General features: G+C 43.3%; 1 protein-coding gene across 1 annotated transcript in view; it reads left to right on the top strand.

Annotated features, from left to right (window-relative positions):
- FRY (FRY microtubule binding protein) overlaps positions 1–17611 on the top strand; it is a 449190-nt gene that overhangs the window by 217649 nt on the left and 213930 nt on the right. The window contains 2 exon segments of the mRNA XM_030200365.1: positions 4730–4890; positions 12432–12542. Of these exon segments, the coding sequence (XP_030056225.1) occupies positions 4730–4890; positions 12432–12542 (272 nt within the window).

Raw genomic sequence — 17611 nt, forward strand, 5'->3', positions numbered from 1 at the left:
CCCCTTGAACTTTGGCCGTCCCTGCGACGGAAAGCAGTTGGGGGCGTCCAAAATCGGCTTTCAAGTATGCCGATTTGGACGCCCCTGTGAGAGGGGCGTCCATCTTCCAATTTATTTCGAAAGATGGGCGTCCTTCTCTTTCAAAAATGAGCCCGAAGGTCAGTCTAGGGAACCAGACTCCTGAAGCATAAAAAAAAGCCAACATGAAGTGTAAGTCTCATGATGTCAACACATTGTGTTACTGAATGTTTTTATGCTGTTGAGGAAACTATAGCATAATATTTTCATTACATGAAGTGTCTCATACATTAAGGTTTCTATTTTAGAAGCACTGTTTATGTTTTAGACATTCATAAACTGGCACTTTGACATCCATACTGAATGGACATCTAAATCCCAATTATGCAAACCCAGGATATGAGCATCCATCTGGCAAGGGGGTGTGCTCTGGGCAATACTTGGATAGGCTTATAAATGAATATTCATTCCCCATTATAGAAGGGGAAGGAACGTCTGGCGTTAGACCTGCTTCCAGGAACATCTAGCCAGCCTGTTTTTTCAGGATCTGTAACTGATTGCACTTAGTGTGTTATCAACAAAACATAAAGCCTGTGAGGTCATGCAGGGAGCGTGACCAGCAATCTGCCCTGCTTTATACCACACAGTACATTTACCGCACCCATATTCCCAAAAGCTGTGGTGATGGACTCCCAGACCTATTTCCTCCCTCCTGCCCCCCAACAGGTCCAAAGCACCTTGCCACCATGAGTTCCAATCTCTATCCTGACCCCCCACAATGTTTGACCCCCCTCTCTTTGAGCTCCCTCACATTGAGTGACAATCCTCCACATCAAACTCTGCCCTGGCCACAACAGTGGTGATCCGCCTATAGCTCTATCCTTTCCCCCCCCACCCCAAATCCTCCCCCCCCCCCCCACACACACATTCACTAGGACCTACCCAGATGTGTTTATTCTTAGCAGATTTCCCTGACAGATCCCTGAGGCTAGTGGTTCAGCAGCTGCACTGCCTGCCTGAAGGAGCCAGAAGCTCCCTACACAGTTGTCTTCAATTTAGGTTTCTGTAGAAACACACACAGTTTATTTATTTCTAATATTTAGCTCACAACTGTTCTGCAGTAGTTCAAGGTTAATTCTACTCGGATTCCTGTCCCTGGAGGGCTCACAGTCTGTTTGTACCTGAAGAGTTAAGTGAGTTGCCCAAGGCCACATGGAGTACCAGTGAGATTCCATCTCTGGTTCATAGACTGCTGCTGTAACCACTCGGCCATTCCTCCACTCCGTTGAATCAAGACTCAAAACATGTTAATAATATATCAAATGTTAACTACTGCAGTTCTCCCACAGTCTATAGTTAGTCTTGCAGTTCACAAAGAACCAGTGGTGCACGAACAATATATAACAAATGTTAGATTCAAAATCTTTTTCCTTTTATTCTTCCTGTTGATTTTCAGTCCACTTCCCGCTCTTATTTGTGGTCTGAGGAAGAGATTTGTTTCATCTGAGTTGTTTCTTATTGTCTTAGTTTATCAGAGTTTCTTGTGCAAGTGTGTACTTGTAATTGATTATGGTATATATGATTAAATAAATTAAAAAAAAAAACTAATCAGAAAGCTTCACTTCCACTGTCCAGTTGGTTAAAAAGTTTTCAAGAAACCGACAGACCCAAGTCTATTGTTGTTCATGTTCCAACAAAAAATAATTCAAACCACAGCTCCTCAGTGAAAGCAATGTGCAATTAATTGCTAAAAACATTACAAGGGGAAGTTATTGAACTGTGTTAAGGCTTTGTCATTTGCCCTTTAATTTTGATTTGAAGGACACTAATGCAGCTTGTGTTGCACTTATGTGGCAATTTTTGTCACTGCAAGTTAATAGTAATGAGATGCAGAATATGCAAATGCATGTAAATCAGCTCATTAATATGTAAAGTCCATTACACAACTTACACTGGGTGCACACCACAAGTCACATTATGGCCCTAAAATGACTGTATGTTAATGTATTTATTTATTACAAAACTTATTTTCCGCTTAATCCATGGTTCTTAGCGGATCACACATTTAAATTCATAATATAAAAAACAAGATCAGACTTGCAACATAACACCATAACAGATGAAATCAATCAGATCTTTAAAACAGGCACAGAATTCTTATTCCTTCCCCCAGCTGTAAGCGTGCATGAACAACAATGGTTTATCTCCTTTTTAAATTCTTTAAAATCTATGATCTTCCAGAGCCTTAAAGGTAGCCTATTCCAGTATACTGGACCAGCAGTATAAATTACCTTATGTATGCTGTATTCATCATAATATGATGTAATGGGAATATCAAGTAAAGTTTTGGTTCCCGATCTCAACAATTGATTCAGTTGATAAATATGCAACCTAGCTGCCAATATCTTTGAGACTTGTTTTAAAATCTTAAAAACCAAATGAAGAATTTTGAACTGTATCCTATGTTCAATAAGCAACCAGTGTAAGCTTTTTAAAACAGGAGTAATATGTTCTGAATGACTGGTCCCCATCAGATCCCTAGCCACTGAATTCTGTTCTATTTGTAATGCTTTTATCTGGATTCTCTGAAGTCCTAATAACAGTGCATTAGCATAATCAAAACAAGGAGCAATTAAACTCTGCACAATGTTGTATGAAATTGTGTGGCTTCAATAAATCCTTCAATCTCCTTACTAGACGCAATTTAGCTGAGGCTGTGTCCCAATGCTCCAGGCTCTCACTTCCTGGCACTTCCCCACCCCTCCGATGTGCCCAGCCCAAATCCAGACACTCCCATCTAGCACCCCCCCCCCAAACCCCCAAAGGCAAGCCATTTACCCCTATGCACATTCCCTATGACCTGGTGGTCCAGTGGCTGCTTTGGCAGGAGCAATCACCAGTCACTCTTACCCTTCCAATGCTGTTCCTCCTTTCTTGTCCCTAGTGGTTGTTTCATGCTACTACCGCTAATGGTCATGCTACCTTTTCAGATGTGGCCCGGAAGCATCGGGCTTGGGTTTGGCAGCCTGATGCTCCTGGGCTGCTAGACTAATAACTTTTTGCAAGGTGGCTCACATTTGGCAATTAATCCTTTATGACTGGAGTCAGCATCCTGCCATACAGAGAGACTACAGGTTGCTGACTCCTGTGGTAAATCAAGGTGCAGCAAAAGCTTACCTTTTACCCAACCTGGATAACATCCCCTCCACCCCCCCCCCCCCAAAAAAAAGAAATCTTCAAAACTATGGCCTGTTGAAATTGGAAGTAAAGCTTTCCGATTGGTTGGTTGTTTTTGAATCTAACATTTGTTATATATTATTCATGTACCAGTGGGTCTTAGTAAACTGCAAGACTAGCTATGGAATGTGGATGAGCTGTGGTAGTTAAAACTTTATAATTCTTTTGAGTCTTATGATTAAATTGTGTGTGTTACCACAGCAATTTGAACTGTACAAGAGCACAGTTGTGAGAAGATCTTCTGGCCCTTTGAGACAGGCAGGGCTGCTGGTGAAATGCTAGTGTTGAGAAAACCTGCTTACGATGAAAGCTTTTTTTTGTCCATTGATGGGATTCATCAAACAAGGCATTTTTTTTCTTTTTAGATAAGCTTAAAACGTTTTTTGTTGATCATGGAAAAAATAGAAGATAATATAACTTTTGTCCCATGATAGTTATTTCTATACAAAAAGAAAGAAAATATGAGGTAAATGATTTTAAATCATTGAATAACTGAATTTTGTCACAGATTGCTTTAATGTGCATATGGTTTTTTTATCAACAATTTTATATATCTCATACAAAACAAATTGCTCATGTAGTGCCCCCTTTCCTTTTCCCTTTTTCATAATTATCCACACCTGTGGAGGAGTGGCCTAATGGTTATTTATTTATTAGGATTTATTTACCGCCTTTTTGAAGGCATTCACTCAAAAATAGATCAAACATGAGCAATAGGCAATTACAGCAGTAAAAATATTAAAATAACAATACAAAGTACGGCATGATATACTACTTATAATGCCAACACAATATTTATTTTTGTTATATTTGTACCCCACGCTTTCCCACTCATGGCGGCTGACATATTGTATACAGGTACTTATTTGTACCTGGGGCAATGGAGGGTTAAGTGACTTGCCGAGAGTCACAAGGAGCTGCCTGTGCCTGAAGTGGGAATTGAACTCAGTTCCTCAGGACCAAAGTCCACCACCCTAACCACTAGGCCACTCCTCCACTATAATTGATAGTGAAGGGTAAGGCAAAGTTGTAACATATAGATGGGTAAGAAAGTAGGAAGAGTTATAAAGTAAGGTGACTGATTTAAAGAAAGTTGCACACTGAGGTCAGAGAGATGGTTAAATATTATCTCAGGGTAGGAGTGGATAAACATGTCCTGCTGCAGTGCAGTGGGCTTTGATCCTGGCAACCTGGGTTCGGATCCCACTGCAGCTCCTTGCGACTTTGGACAAGTCACTCCTCCTTTGCTCCAGGTACATAAACTTAGATTGTGAGCCCTCTAGGGATAGAGAAAGCACCTGCATATAATGTGTACAGTGCTGCGTACATCTAGTAGCACTATAGAAATGATTAGTAGTAGAGGTAGTTTTTGATGTATTGGTATTAGCATTTGAGGGTTTGTGATTCCACATATTCCTTTTTTCACAGTTTTCATTTTTGACCGATCACAATCTGTTTTCTTTTAATCCCTCAGTGCACCACAGGAGGTTTCTCTTCCCCCAGCAAAGCTTACGACATCATCTTTTCATCTTGTTCAGCCAATGGGCTGGACCTTTCAGCATCATGTTTACACCTCTGGATCGATACAGTGATAGAAACCATCAGATCACGAGATACCAGTACTGTGCGTTAAAGGTACAGTGCAGCATGTTTCCTTTCTATGGCCCCCAAACAGTGGCTGAGCGAGGCTTCCCTCCCCTGTTATTACAGAACCACAGTTGGCCTGAGGAATCAGAAATTGCTTGTGTCTACAGAGTTTACAGATTTATTTTCACTTCTAAATAATAAAGGTGTTTGAAGACCTCAATATGTATACTCTAGAGCAGTCCTTGGGACACACCTAGCCAGTCAGGTTTTCAGGGTATCCACAATGAATATGCATGAGATAAATTTGTATACAGTGGAGGTAGGGCATTCAAATCTATCTCATGCATATTTATTGGTTGGTATCCTAAAATCTTGACTGGCTAGGTGATCCGAGGACTGGGTTGAGAAACCCCTGCTCTAGAGGAAAGGAGGGATGGGGAATATGATACAGACTTTAAATACTTGAGGTATTAATATGCAAACTAATCTTTTTCAGAAATTGGGATGGTAGAACTAGAGGTTATGAGTTGAGGTTGCAGGTGGGAGACTTAGGAGCAATGTCAGGAACTACTTTTTCACAGACAAGGTGTTGGATGCCTGGAATGCCCTCCCATGATTGTGAAGACGAAATCTGGGACAGAATTCAAGAATGCATGGGATAAACAAAGAGGAACACTACATGGAAAAAAGATGGAATCCAATAAAAGCAAAACTTAAATGACCATATAATTGGAGTGAGCTTTGATAGCAGCTTCAGAGGTTGGGGAAGTAAGACCAATGCCGGGCAGATTTCTACGGTCTGGGTCCTGTCAATGGCAAAAGCAGATCAGGATCAAGGCTGGAGTGAGCTTCGACAGCAACTCCAGTAGTTGGGAAGTAGGACTGGTGCCAGGCAGACTTCTATGGTCTGTTCTCAGAAATTGGCAGGGAGAGACTAGAGATTAAGTATACCAGTATTTAACCATGAAGAAGTGGAACCTGTGCAGAGTGCCAGTTTCAAATCTGGGCACCTTGTTGTGCAGACCGATTTGAAGAGAGGGCTGTTTCGTTTGCGGTTTCAGTTTCTGTTGAAATCGACTAGCCAATTTTGGTCACAGATTTGATTTTGGCAGAAACCGAAGATCCTGGGTTCGATCGGGCAGGGCCGGTCTTAGCAAGTGCGGGGCCCTATGCAGACCAATTTGATGGGGCCCCACCCTAGCCCCGCCCCCTAGCTCCGCCCCCTCCCTAGCTCCAGGGCCGGCCACCCTTCCCTCCAAGCTCCCAGACCGCTCCCTCCGAGCTCCAAGGCCCCCAGCTCCAGGGCCTCCCTCCCTCCCAGCTCCAAGGCCCCCCTCCCTCCCTCCCAGTCATTTTTTAACATCCCCCTCCAAAATCCAGTACTAGGTATGCCGAGAATACAAAACACTCAGGACCTATAGAGCAATTCTACCATACCATAAGCAGTCATTTCTACTAAATCACACAAAGAAAAGGAAAACATCTTAAAACACTACAGTGAGCACTAGAGCATCAATTCACCTATTGTAAAATGAAACCAGACAGAATAGTACAGATCATCGTCGATCCTACACAGTCAATGCCAAGTGAAAGCCATGTCTTTTTCACAAACACAGATACACCCTAATCCACGATAGAATAAGTAGTAATATTAAAACTTTCTATTTAGACAAAAATTAAACTGAACCCCCAAGATGCCAGACTCTGCATACAATGCAACACCACAGAAACAGAAAATGTCCCCTAGTACTGTGCAAAATATAAAGACAGCAGATGTAAATTTGAAAAAAAAAACTAACAAATACCAATCACCACTTTACAAATTAACAAATAGAAATAAAACAAATATAAAAAATAAAATAATACCATTTTATTGGACTAATAGATTTAGCTTTCAGAGGCCAAAACATCCTTCCTCAGGTCAATATAGTATAGTACTGTTACAGTATCCTATCCTGACCTGAGGAAGGGGGTTTTGTTCTCCTTAAGTTAGACAAAATGTATTAAAATTAGTCCAATCAAAAGATTACCTTGTTTACATGTTCTATATTATAAACATTTATTAACACATCTACAATACTACTTTATCCTAAAGCAAAAAAATAAAAATATATATTTTATTTACAGTTTGTTGTCTCAGGTTTCTCCTTTCCTCATCTTCTTTTCACTGTCTTCCTTCCATCCAGCATCTGTCTTCGGTCTCTCTCTGCCATCCAGTGTCTGCCCTCTCTGCTGTCACCATCCAATGTCTGCCCTCTCTCCCTGCCCCTTCCATCCACATCTGCCCTCTATCTCTGCCCCTTCCATGATCCATCCACCATCTGCCCCTGTCTGCCCTCTCTCTCTCCCCCCATCCATTCACTGTCTGCCCTTTCTATCCCTTCCATCCACTGTCTGCCCTTTCTCTCTGCTCCTTCAATCCACAATTTGCCCTCCCTCTGCCATCCATCCAGGGTTGCCCTCCCTCTCGCTCCCCATCCAGGATATGCCCCTCTCTCCGCCCCTTTTTTTCAGCCCCCAGTTCCAGCCCCACTATCCCACCAGTCCCAAGCTTCAGCCCCCCAGCCACTTCTCCCTGTCCCCTTTTCAGCCCCCAGTTTCAGCCTCCAGTCCCAGTACTAGCCCCCTTATCCCACCTACCCTCCTTTTCAGCCCCCAGTTCCAGCCCCCTTCATCCCACATGCCTTGTATTAGGGCCCCCTTTTCAGAACCATTATCCCACCTGACCCACGCATGCCCCATTTTCCCACCAGCCCCAGGCCCCATATGGCCCCTTCTCAGACCCCAGTGACAGTCCCCTTCTCCCATCCAAGAACCCCAGTCCCCTCCCCACCCGTCCCCTTCAACCATCCAAGAACCCCCCCTCCCTGCCCCCTTCTCCCATCCGTGATCCCCTCCCCATCCGCAGTCCCCTTCAACCATACAAGAACCCCCACTCCACCCCCTTCTCCCATCCGTGAATACCCCTCCCACCTCAGTCCCCTTATCCCATCCAAGAACCCCAGTCCCCTCCCCACCTGTCCCCTTCAACCATCCAAGAACCCCCTCCCCACCCCTTCTCCCATCCGTGACCCCCCTCTCCACCTCCCCATTTGAGAACCCCCACCCTACCCTTCCCCCACCTGAGAACCCCCCCCCCCCCCCTTCTCCCATCTGAGTCCCTCCCCCCCCCCCGACCCACCTACAAGCTGAGCTCCATTCTGCCGCCCACCACCCTCATTGCCTTTAAAAAAACAATTTGGAAGCATCGGAGAGACAGTGACAGGCAGCGCCTCGCGTCTGCCCTGCTACTAAAAATCTCTTCGATGTTGTTCGGGCCTTCCCCACATTGAGTCCCGCCCGCCCTCGCGGTAATTGGAAGTTACCTCAGAGGAGGGCGGGACTCAATGTGGGAAGGCCCAATGACGTCGAACAGATTTTTGTAGCAGGGCGGGCAGACGCGAGGCGCTGCCTGACACTGTCTTCGGCGCTTCCAAATTGCGTTTTTAAAGGCAGGAGACAGGAGCAGCGACTCGGAGCACCCCCCCCCCCCACCCGCTGACATCGGGGGGGGGGGCGGACCGCCCCCTCCATGCCGCCGTCGCGCATCGGATTCGTTGGGAGGGAGGACGGAAGGATGGACTGGAGCTCTGGCAGGCGGGGCGACCTGAGGCGCGCGCGGGGCCCCACTGAGTGCGGGGCCCTATGCGGCCGCCTCGCCTTAAGACCGGCCCTGCGATCAGGCTCTAGTTAAGACATGCTGCTTTACCACTAACTGGTTCTGTTTTAGCACAGGTCTCATTTTATGCACTGAGACCTTGTTACTAATAACTGGAGTTACAGTAAAATAACACATCTTAACAGTAGCTCATGTCACTACTACTACTACTAATAGCATTTATATAGCGCTACCAGACGCACACAGCGCTGAACACTTGACAGAGAGAGACAGTCCCTGCTCAAAGAGCTTACAATCTAGGTAAAAAAGACAGACAAGACATTACAGGCAAGGGAATTTACAGGGTAGAGAGGAACAGGGAGGAGGAGAGCAAATGAGTAGCAGGAGCCAAAGGCAGTAGTAACTCTTCCCTCCACCCTTTAATGTCATACATATTCATGGACTATATGTTTAGATTAGTTGTGGGATTCCCCAAGGATCGCTTTGGAAATATCTGTTTTAAAAAGCCTACAGAAAAGATGATGTAACACAGGAGCAGAGGTAAGATAGGAACTTGAACTGCCCTTTGTCTGTGCTGATTTCTTCCTGGGTTGTAGGTCCAGTGACCACATGTCCTGGCAGTGGCGTACCTAGGGTAGTTGACACCCGGGGCCGGTCATTTTTTAACACCCCCCCCCCCCCAAATCCAGTACTAGGCATGCCGAGAATACAAAACACTCAGGACCTATAGAGCAATTCTACCATACCATAAGCAGTCATTTCTACGAGTCACACAAGGAAAAGGAAAGCATCTTAAACACTACAGTGAGCACTAGAACATCAATTCACCTATTGTAAAATGAAACCAGACAGAATAGTACAGATCGTAGATCCTGCACATTCAATGCCAACTGAAAGCCATGTCTTTTTCACAAACACAGATACACCCTAATCCACTATAGAATAAGTAATCATAAACTTTCTATTTAGACAAAAATTAAACTGAACCCCCAATGCCAGACTCTGCATACAATGCAACACCACAGAAACAGAAACTGTCCCCTAGTACTGTGCAAAATATAAAGACAGCAGATGTAAATTTGAAAAAAAAAACTAACAAGTACCAATCACCACTTTACAAATTAACAAATAGAAATAAAAGAAATATAGAAAGTAAAATAATACCATATTATTGGACTAATACATTTAGCTTTCAGAGGCCAAAACCTCCGTCCTCGGGTCAGTACAGTATAGTGCTGTTACAGTATCCTATCCTGACCTGTGGAAGGGGGTTTTGTTCTCCGAAAGTTAGTCAAAATGTATTAAAATTAGTCCAATAAAAAGATTACCTTATTTACATGTTCTATTATAAACATTTAACACATCTACAATACTTTATCCTAAAGCAAAAAAAATAAAAAAATATATTTTATTTACAGTTTGTTGTCTCTGGTTTCTGCTTTCCTCATCTTCTTTTCACCGTCTTCCTTCCATCCAGCATCTGTCTTCACTCTCTCTCTCTCTCTCTCTCTCTCTGCCATCCAGTGTCTGCCCTCTCTGCCGTCCCTTCCATCCACTGCCTGCCGTTTCTCTCTGCCCCTTCAATCCACCATTTGCCCTCCCTCTCCCATCCATCCAGGGTCTGCCCTCCCTCTCGCTCCCCCTTCCATCTAGGATCTGTCCCCTCTCTCTCTCTGCCCCTTTTTTCAGCCCCCAGTTCCAGCCCCTTCTCCCCTCTGAACACCCCCACCCCAGTCCCCTTCTCCCCTCCCCTTCTCCCCTCTGAGACCCCCACCCCAGTCCCCTTCTCCCCTCTGAGATCCCCACCCCAGTCCCCTTCTCCCCTCCCCCTCCCCTGTCTTAGACCCCCACCCCAGTCCCCTTCTCCCCTCCCCTTCTCCCCTCTGAGATCCCCACCCCAGTCCCCTTCTCCCCTCTGAACATCCCCACCCCAGTCCCCTTCTCCCCTCCCCTTCTCCCCTCTGAGATCCCCACCCCAGTCCCCTTCTCCCCTCTGAACACCCCCACCCCAGTCCCCTTCTCCCCTCCCCTTCCCTTCTCCCCTCTGAGATCCCCACCCCAGTTTCCTTCTCCCCTCCCCTGTCTGAGATCCCCACCCCAGTCCCCTTCTCCTCTCCCCTTTTCCCCTCTGAGATCCCCACCCCAGTTCCCTTCTCCCCTCCCCTGTCTGAGATCCCCACCCCAGTCCCTTTCTCCCCTCCCCTTTTCCCCTCTGAGACCCCCACCCCAGTCCCCTTCTCCCCTCTGAACACCCCCACCCCAGTCCCCTTCTCCCCTCCCCTGTCTGAGACCCCCACCCCAGTCCCCTTCTCCCCTCTGAACACCCCCACCCGAGTCCCTTTCGCCCCTCTCCTTCTCCACCTCAGTCCCGTTAAAACCGGCGAAGCAGCGTCGCAGGCAGTGCCTCGTGCCCTGCTTGTAAAAAAAAAATCAAATCTCCTTCCTTCTCCTCGTCTTGACGTCGACTCGGGCCTTCCAATCAATTGATTGGAAGGCCCAAGTCGACGTCAAGACGAGGAGGAGAAGGAGGAAGGAGATTTGATTTTTTTTTTTACAAGCAGGGCACGAGGCGCTGCCTGCGACGCTGCTTCGCCGGTTTTTTTAATGTGCGGCGCCGCGGGAACGGCCACGGGAGGCGGCGGGAGCGGAGCACCCCCCACCCACTGGCACCTGGGGCGGACCGCCCCCCCCGCCCCCCCCCCCCCCCCTTGGTACGCCACTGTGTCCTGGTAAGATGGCTTCATTAGTTGTTAATGGGCCCTTTAATTTCTGTAAGAAAATCTTGAGCGTGTTGTGTTATTGACTTCACATGTAAGCAAATGTGAAAACAGCAGTAGGGATATTCATTTGTTAGTGTGTGCTAAATCGATTTAATCCATGTTAACCTACACATTAATACATGGGTTAAAGTTTGTGTGAAATGAACTGATGAAAAGTTCAAATATTGGGGGGAGAGGGGAGTGCCAAACAAACTGAAAAATCTTGCCCTGTGCTCATTTCTAATCAGCAAATCTGTATGTTCAACGGACTCAGCTACTGATTACCCTTTTTGTATTCCATTGGCATTTTATAGGGCTTTCCTACCATATTGATACCAGTAATGTCCCATTATGCTTGGACTTTTATGGGATGATAATGATAGGATCCTGAAAGTTCATTGAGAAGGGCATAAGATTGAAAGTGTCTATAGCACCTGGTAACTTTGCACTGGCCCTGGCTAAAGTACATGTGAATTTTGTAGCTACAGAACTGTTTGAAATTACCTCCTATTACGAGTGTAAAGAGAACATAGTAACCAGTTAATTTTAATAATGAGGCTTATGATAGCGAAGAGCCAACAAATATTATCATTCTGACAGTCGCCTAAATATCTCTAAATATACTAGCATCTAAAAAGTAATTATTGGGAGTATGCAGTGAATATTTTCTTAAATATGTTTTTTCTACTTTGTAATCTTCTCTATTCTTTTGTTCCTCCACTTTTAAAATTGTGGTCTGAGGAAGCTAAAATATTGTTTCTTATTTAAAAAGAAGTGGAATGGATATTTTCTTTTGGCTGTATTTCATAAACTATGCTTGTTAATTATATGGAAATCAATAAATAAATATATCTCTAAATATACTAAATCATTCCGAAATCCAGAGCCTTCTCTGCACAAATATTTGTTGGCGTACTGAAAGTCATTGAACACCTCAGTAGTGCTAATTTTGAAATACAAAAGAAAAATGACTATTTGTAAAATGAACAAGATTGTAAGGTCATTGGCACTTCCACTTGTGTGTCATGTACAAGGACACACCCGCTGCTGCCTTCCACTACAGCAGTTCATGCGCTCTTCGCTCTTCCAATTCTAAAATGCTAGCCAGTTATTTGTTGACTTATGATTAGCAACATATAACATCTTTTTTTCTTTTTTCTTTTTTTTTATAGGCAATGTCCGCTGTCTTGTGCTGTGGCCCTGTCTTTGACAATGTGGGTCTGTCCCCCGATGGCTACCTATACAAGTGGCTCGATAACATACTTGCTTGCCAAGACCTACGGGTGAGCCTCTTGTTAATATATTACTTTCAGATTACTCCAAATTCACAGGCCTGATTCGCTTTTTATTTGTCTTGTATTGGGGTGGAGGGGGTGGTGGTACAGCATAAAATAATCTAAATTGAGTGACTGATTCTGGCTTTTCTAAGGGCCAAGGCCAGACAGTTCCTTACTTTATGACTGAGGGCTCTCCCACTTGTGTTAATGCTGCTGCTGTACACTAAGAAGGTGATTTTAGAAACTAAAATGCTATTTACATTTGTAAGTTGTGATATTACATGCATAAATTGGCATGTGCATATAAATAGCAGCTTTAGGAAAAACACAACTTGTTTGTATATGCCAAAACATCTAGGATTTTGAGAAAGTATCTTCTGAGAATAGTTTGGGCAGTTTGGTGACAGTTCATCGTGCAACACTTCATTACTGAGACACTTTATCATGTGACCTTTCTTCACATATTCATGCTAAATGTATCCAAATTGTATGTGTGGAAAACTAAATATGAGCCTGGCTAAAATTTCTGGCACATAAAGGACTAGATTCAGTAAATGGCGCCCAAATGATTGCTGAGCGCTATTCTATAAACGGCACTCCAAGTTAGAGCATGCTAAAAACGCTAGCGTGCCTTAGTAAAAGGACCCCTATGTGCATAAATTCAAACTGTTGCCAATCAGCACCAATAATTCCCAATTATTGGTGCTAATAGGCTTGTTGCTCAATTAAATTGTGCACACATAATTGGGCATGTATCCAAATTTGTGTGTGCAGTGTTGAGTGCCATTTATAGAATTTCGTGGAAAATTTATGCAAAACTCATATTTAGGCACAGAAGAACAGCACTTTCATCACCCATTTCATCACATCCAAAGCTAAATGTACTTAAATTATATGCACGGAAAACTGGCGCAGTAAACTGAACAAAGATATTTACATTTAGAATAACATATATCACATAATGCACAATAAATATATGTGGGAAAGTTACGCAGAAGAGTGATGAAAGGTCAAAACCACAAAAATTTCATCACCAACAGGCAATCACATGGCCCACCGATCTAGCCATTCAGGTACGTCACCACTCCAAAGAGTAATGCATGTTATGGAGACATAAAAACTAGTCTTAGAAAGTCTCTTCATTGAGTCCCATGGAAGAAAAGAAGGTTATACCCACGTTTGGAGCACACCGTTACTGTTTGCTGAGGTGAGGGGTCTAAGGAGATGGTCTGGTTGAAACAAAAAAGCTTCCCGGTTAAAGGGAACCATGAGGGAATACTGAAATAGAGAAAAAAAGTGAAATAGTTCTTCTCAGAGGGATGTTGAGGGTGATGGAGATGTTGTCTTTGAGTAGAAGGAGGAAAGTTTGATGGATTCAGATTGGGAATTCATATGCTCGCCTGCCGAGGGTTAGAGAGAACCAAAGAGGAAGAAGACCAAATCTGACTTGGAAAAATAGTGAGATGCCACAAATGCTTAAACTTTAATAGCTGGCATTTGGGATGAGCAGGACGAGCCAGTTGGTATTAGATACCATCACTTACAGCTCTCCTGCATAGTGAGTACTTTATATAAACATAATTGAGTATAAATGCCATTGTAGACTAAATATTATGTTATTTTCTGCCCTCATTGAAAATTATGTAAAGGGTTTTATAATTCAGTCCTGACAAGTAAGACAGAACTGAAAGGAAAATATGTTCATTTAATTCAACAGAAAGAAAGGAATGTCGCACTGGGAAACAGAGGCATAAAAAATCAGGAGTTTGTTGGCAAAATCAACTGAGAATCTGAAGGCTGTTGAGAAGTTTCTACTGTGCCAGTTTCCACAGTTAACATCCAAAATTATGTACGCCTTATATCATCTGAAACAAAGCATGCTAAGATAATAACTTTCATGAAGAAGATTATTGTAGTATTGAAGACCTGGTTAATTTAATTGATCTTGCAGATGTTAGGGACCTTGGAAACTGGCATAGTCAACTCCTGTCAAGTTTTTGTGTCACCTATAGAGAGATGTTGACATTGTTTTGACTATTCTGAAACTTTCCACATCTGAGTATAAGAACACATTTCCTCACGTGGCTTCTGTACTGTACAGCTATTTGCATAAGTTTTTTTTTCCTTCTGGCTCTCTTATAATGGTTCCAAAGAGAAGGTTTGGAAATAAAAAGATTTTAGAGGGTCCATGATAATAAGTAACCAAAGACCTGTATGGGTTTCTTACATGGTGGCTCCATATGATGGTCATATCATGTTATGAGAAGGTCTCTTTCAGTTCACCCAAATAAAAATAAAAATCTTTTTATTGAAGAGCCACACAAAGGAGCACTGAGAGTCAAGTACACAGTACAGTTAAGTGCAAGAAAAAATTTGATACCTAGGCAATTTTTCAACAAGATAGCCTCCCGAACCCCAACTCCCCACCATTCCCCTCACCCAAGGTGGCTTGGTACTACCACTCAACCAAACTGATAATTCAAAAGGGTAAATTCAAAACAGAACTACTCGCTCTGGGAATTAATGTTTTCCAAAATCTCTCCCAAATAAGCTAAAAATGCTTGCCCTTAGGGGAGCTTATATCATGAATTTCCAGTCTCTGTATTTGCAAAAGAAGAATCATCTGCTGTCTCCAGAGTTCCAAAGTAGGGGAGTCAGATGATAGCCAAAGAAGAAGTATTGTCATCTTAGCCATTAAGACAGCTGTCGCCAAGAACCCCACTAAGCCAGCAATGGTATAATGGAACAAGATCTCTGGGACACATCACACATCTCTCCCCCAGAGCTGAGCCACAAAAACAGTCAGTGCCAAAAAGCCAGTATGCTAGAACAAACTCAGAACATATACCCTAGGGAAGCATGAGGACGAGCACATTTAGGGCATGCATCTACAGGAGTTATGCGGGATGGATAAGTTTGATGTGGGGACCTATAGAGATGTATAACAAATTTGTAGTTCAACTCCCATAATTGCACATTGGATGTTATAGTAGATACAGCGGAAAAACTAAACCGCAAACTCATTTCTTCAAGCTCCATTGCCAGGTTTGTATTCCACTGAGATAGTAATCGAGCATAATCAATATCGGGAGTACAGACAAGTAGAAATCTGTGATGAAAAGAGGGGGGAGCACGGAGCTGAGAGCCCAAAGTATAAGCTGTAGATAAAATTTCCTGGACATTCTCACATAGATGCTCCCACTCCAGACTCTCCACATAATTGTTAAGCTGTAAATAGTCAAAATAATCAGTAGCTGGGAGGTGAAATTCCGATTGCAAACCTGAGAAAAGTTTCAGATGACCCTCATCTGTAAAAACCTGAAAAAGAAATTTGGTGCCCCTACCTTCCCAAGTTTGAAAAGTTGTTTTGGACTCTGTTCCCAGAGAAAAGTCCAGATTCCACCGTATGGCCAGAAAAGGTGCGACTGCCAATGAAAAATGAAAACCTCACCTGTTCCCAAACTCTGCCACTTCTCCTTCTTAGCCCGGATTGAATGTCTTGATTTCCATTGTTATCTCTACCTAAACCATGTAAACCGCACTGAACTCTATTTAGGGGATATTAGCAGTATATAAGACCTCAAAGTAAATTGAATTGAATGCCGTCACCACAGCCATGGCCACACTGCTCTCAGAGGATGATAAAAAAATAGCAAAATCTTTGTACTCACTAGGAAGATAAAATAATGAGTGGAATGGATCGGGTGGATGTGAAGCGACTGTTCACGCTATCCAAAAATACTAGGACTAGAGGGCATGAGTTGAAGCTACAGTGTGGTAAATTTAAAACGAATCGGAGAAAATTTTTCTTCATCCAACGTGTAATTAGACTCTGGAATTCGTTGCCGGAGAACGTGGTGCGGGCGGTTAGCTTGACGGAGTTTAAAAAGGGGTTAGATAGATTCCTAAAGGACAAGTCCATAGACCGCTATTAAATGGACTTGGAAAAATTCCGCATTTTTAGGTATAACTTGTCTGGAATGTTTTTACGTTTGGGGAGCGTGCCAGGTGCCCTTGACCTGGATTGGCCACTGTCGGTGACAGGATGCTGGGCTAGATGGACCTTTGGTCTTTCCCAGTATGGCACTACTTATGTACTTATGTACTTATGTACTTATATTTCAACTGTTTTTATTGATGATTCAACATTATAAACATTTTAACATTGCCAATACTTCTATTATTGAGCATTATAAGTAATACAGCATATTAACTTGTATACAGCAATAAATTCCATCATCAATAGTTTTATGCATCTTCCCCTGGTCTCTTTGCCTACCCTCCCAAACATGCTCATTAACAGCCAAACGTACATTTAAGGAGGGGGTGTTTTGTTAAATATACATCACAGTCATCTTTTATATTCCCCCCTCCTTCTCCCCTTCCTTCTTCTCTCCCCACCCTCTCCCCCCTGCTATTCATTAATAATTAAATTGTGCTTATGAGTTCAGGTAAGTGTACCATTATTCTATAATATTATCAAAGCTTATTGAGTACAAGACTCCGACCTCTCTGCGTTAAGGTATCCAACATAGGCCCCCAAACTTTAAGGAAGCATTTTTTCCCACGACAGGAGCCTTTTGCATTCCTTGCTTCCCATGTCATTAAAAGATGCACCTGATTTCGCCATTGCCAGTAATCTGGGGGTTTATCCGAAGTCCAACATTGCAAAATACATTTTTTGGCTACCAAACATAATTTGCGACTTAGCAATATTTCATCTGCCGTAAGGCCACTGAATGCTCTTGGGCAATCCAATATTAATTGCACCGGAGTGCCCACTATAGTACTTGAAATGATTGAATTCATAAATGCCAGTATCTTTTCCCAAAAAAGCTGTATTTTTGTGCATTCCCAAAATGCATGATAGAACGAATTTTCCTCCAGTGTGCATTTCATACAGATTGGTGTGTCAATCCCTCCTACTTTATAGAACTGGCGTTGTGTGAAGTATGCTCTATGTATTATTCTAAATGCACATTCTCTATAGTTTGCTCCATTAATCAGTTTAGGGATGTTCCGTATGTGTGCTGCTATGTCCCAATTAGATAAATCTACTTTTGTATCTGCTTCCC

The sequence above is a fragment of the Microcaecilia unicolor genome, chromosome 4, assembly GCF_901765095.1.
Source record: "Microcaecilia unicolor chromosome 4, aMicUni1.1, whole genome shotgun sequence".
Classification (NCBI taxonomy): Eukaryota; Metazoa; Chordata; class Amphibia; order Gymnophiona; family Siphonopidae; genus Microcaecilia; species Microcaecilia unicolor.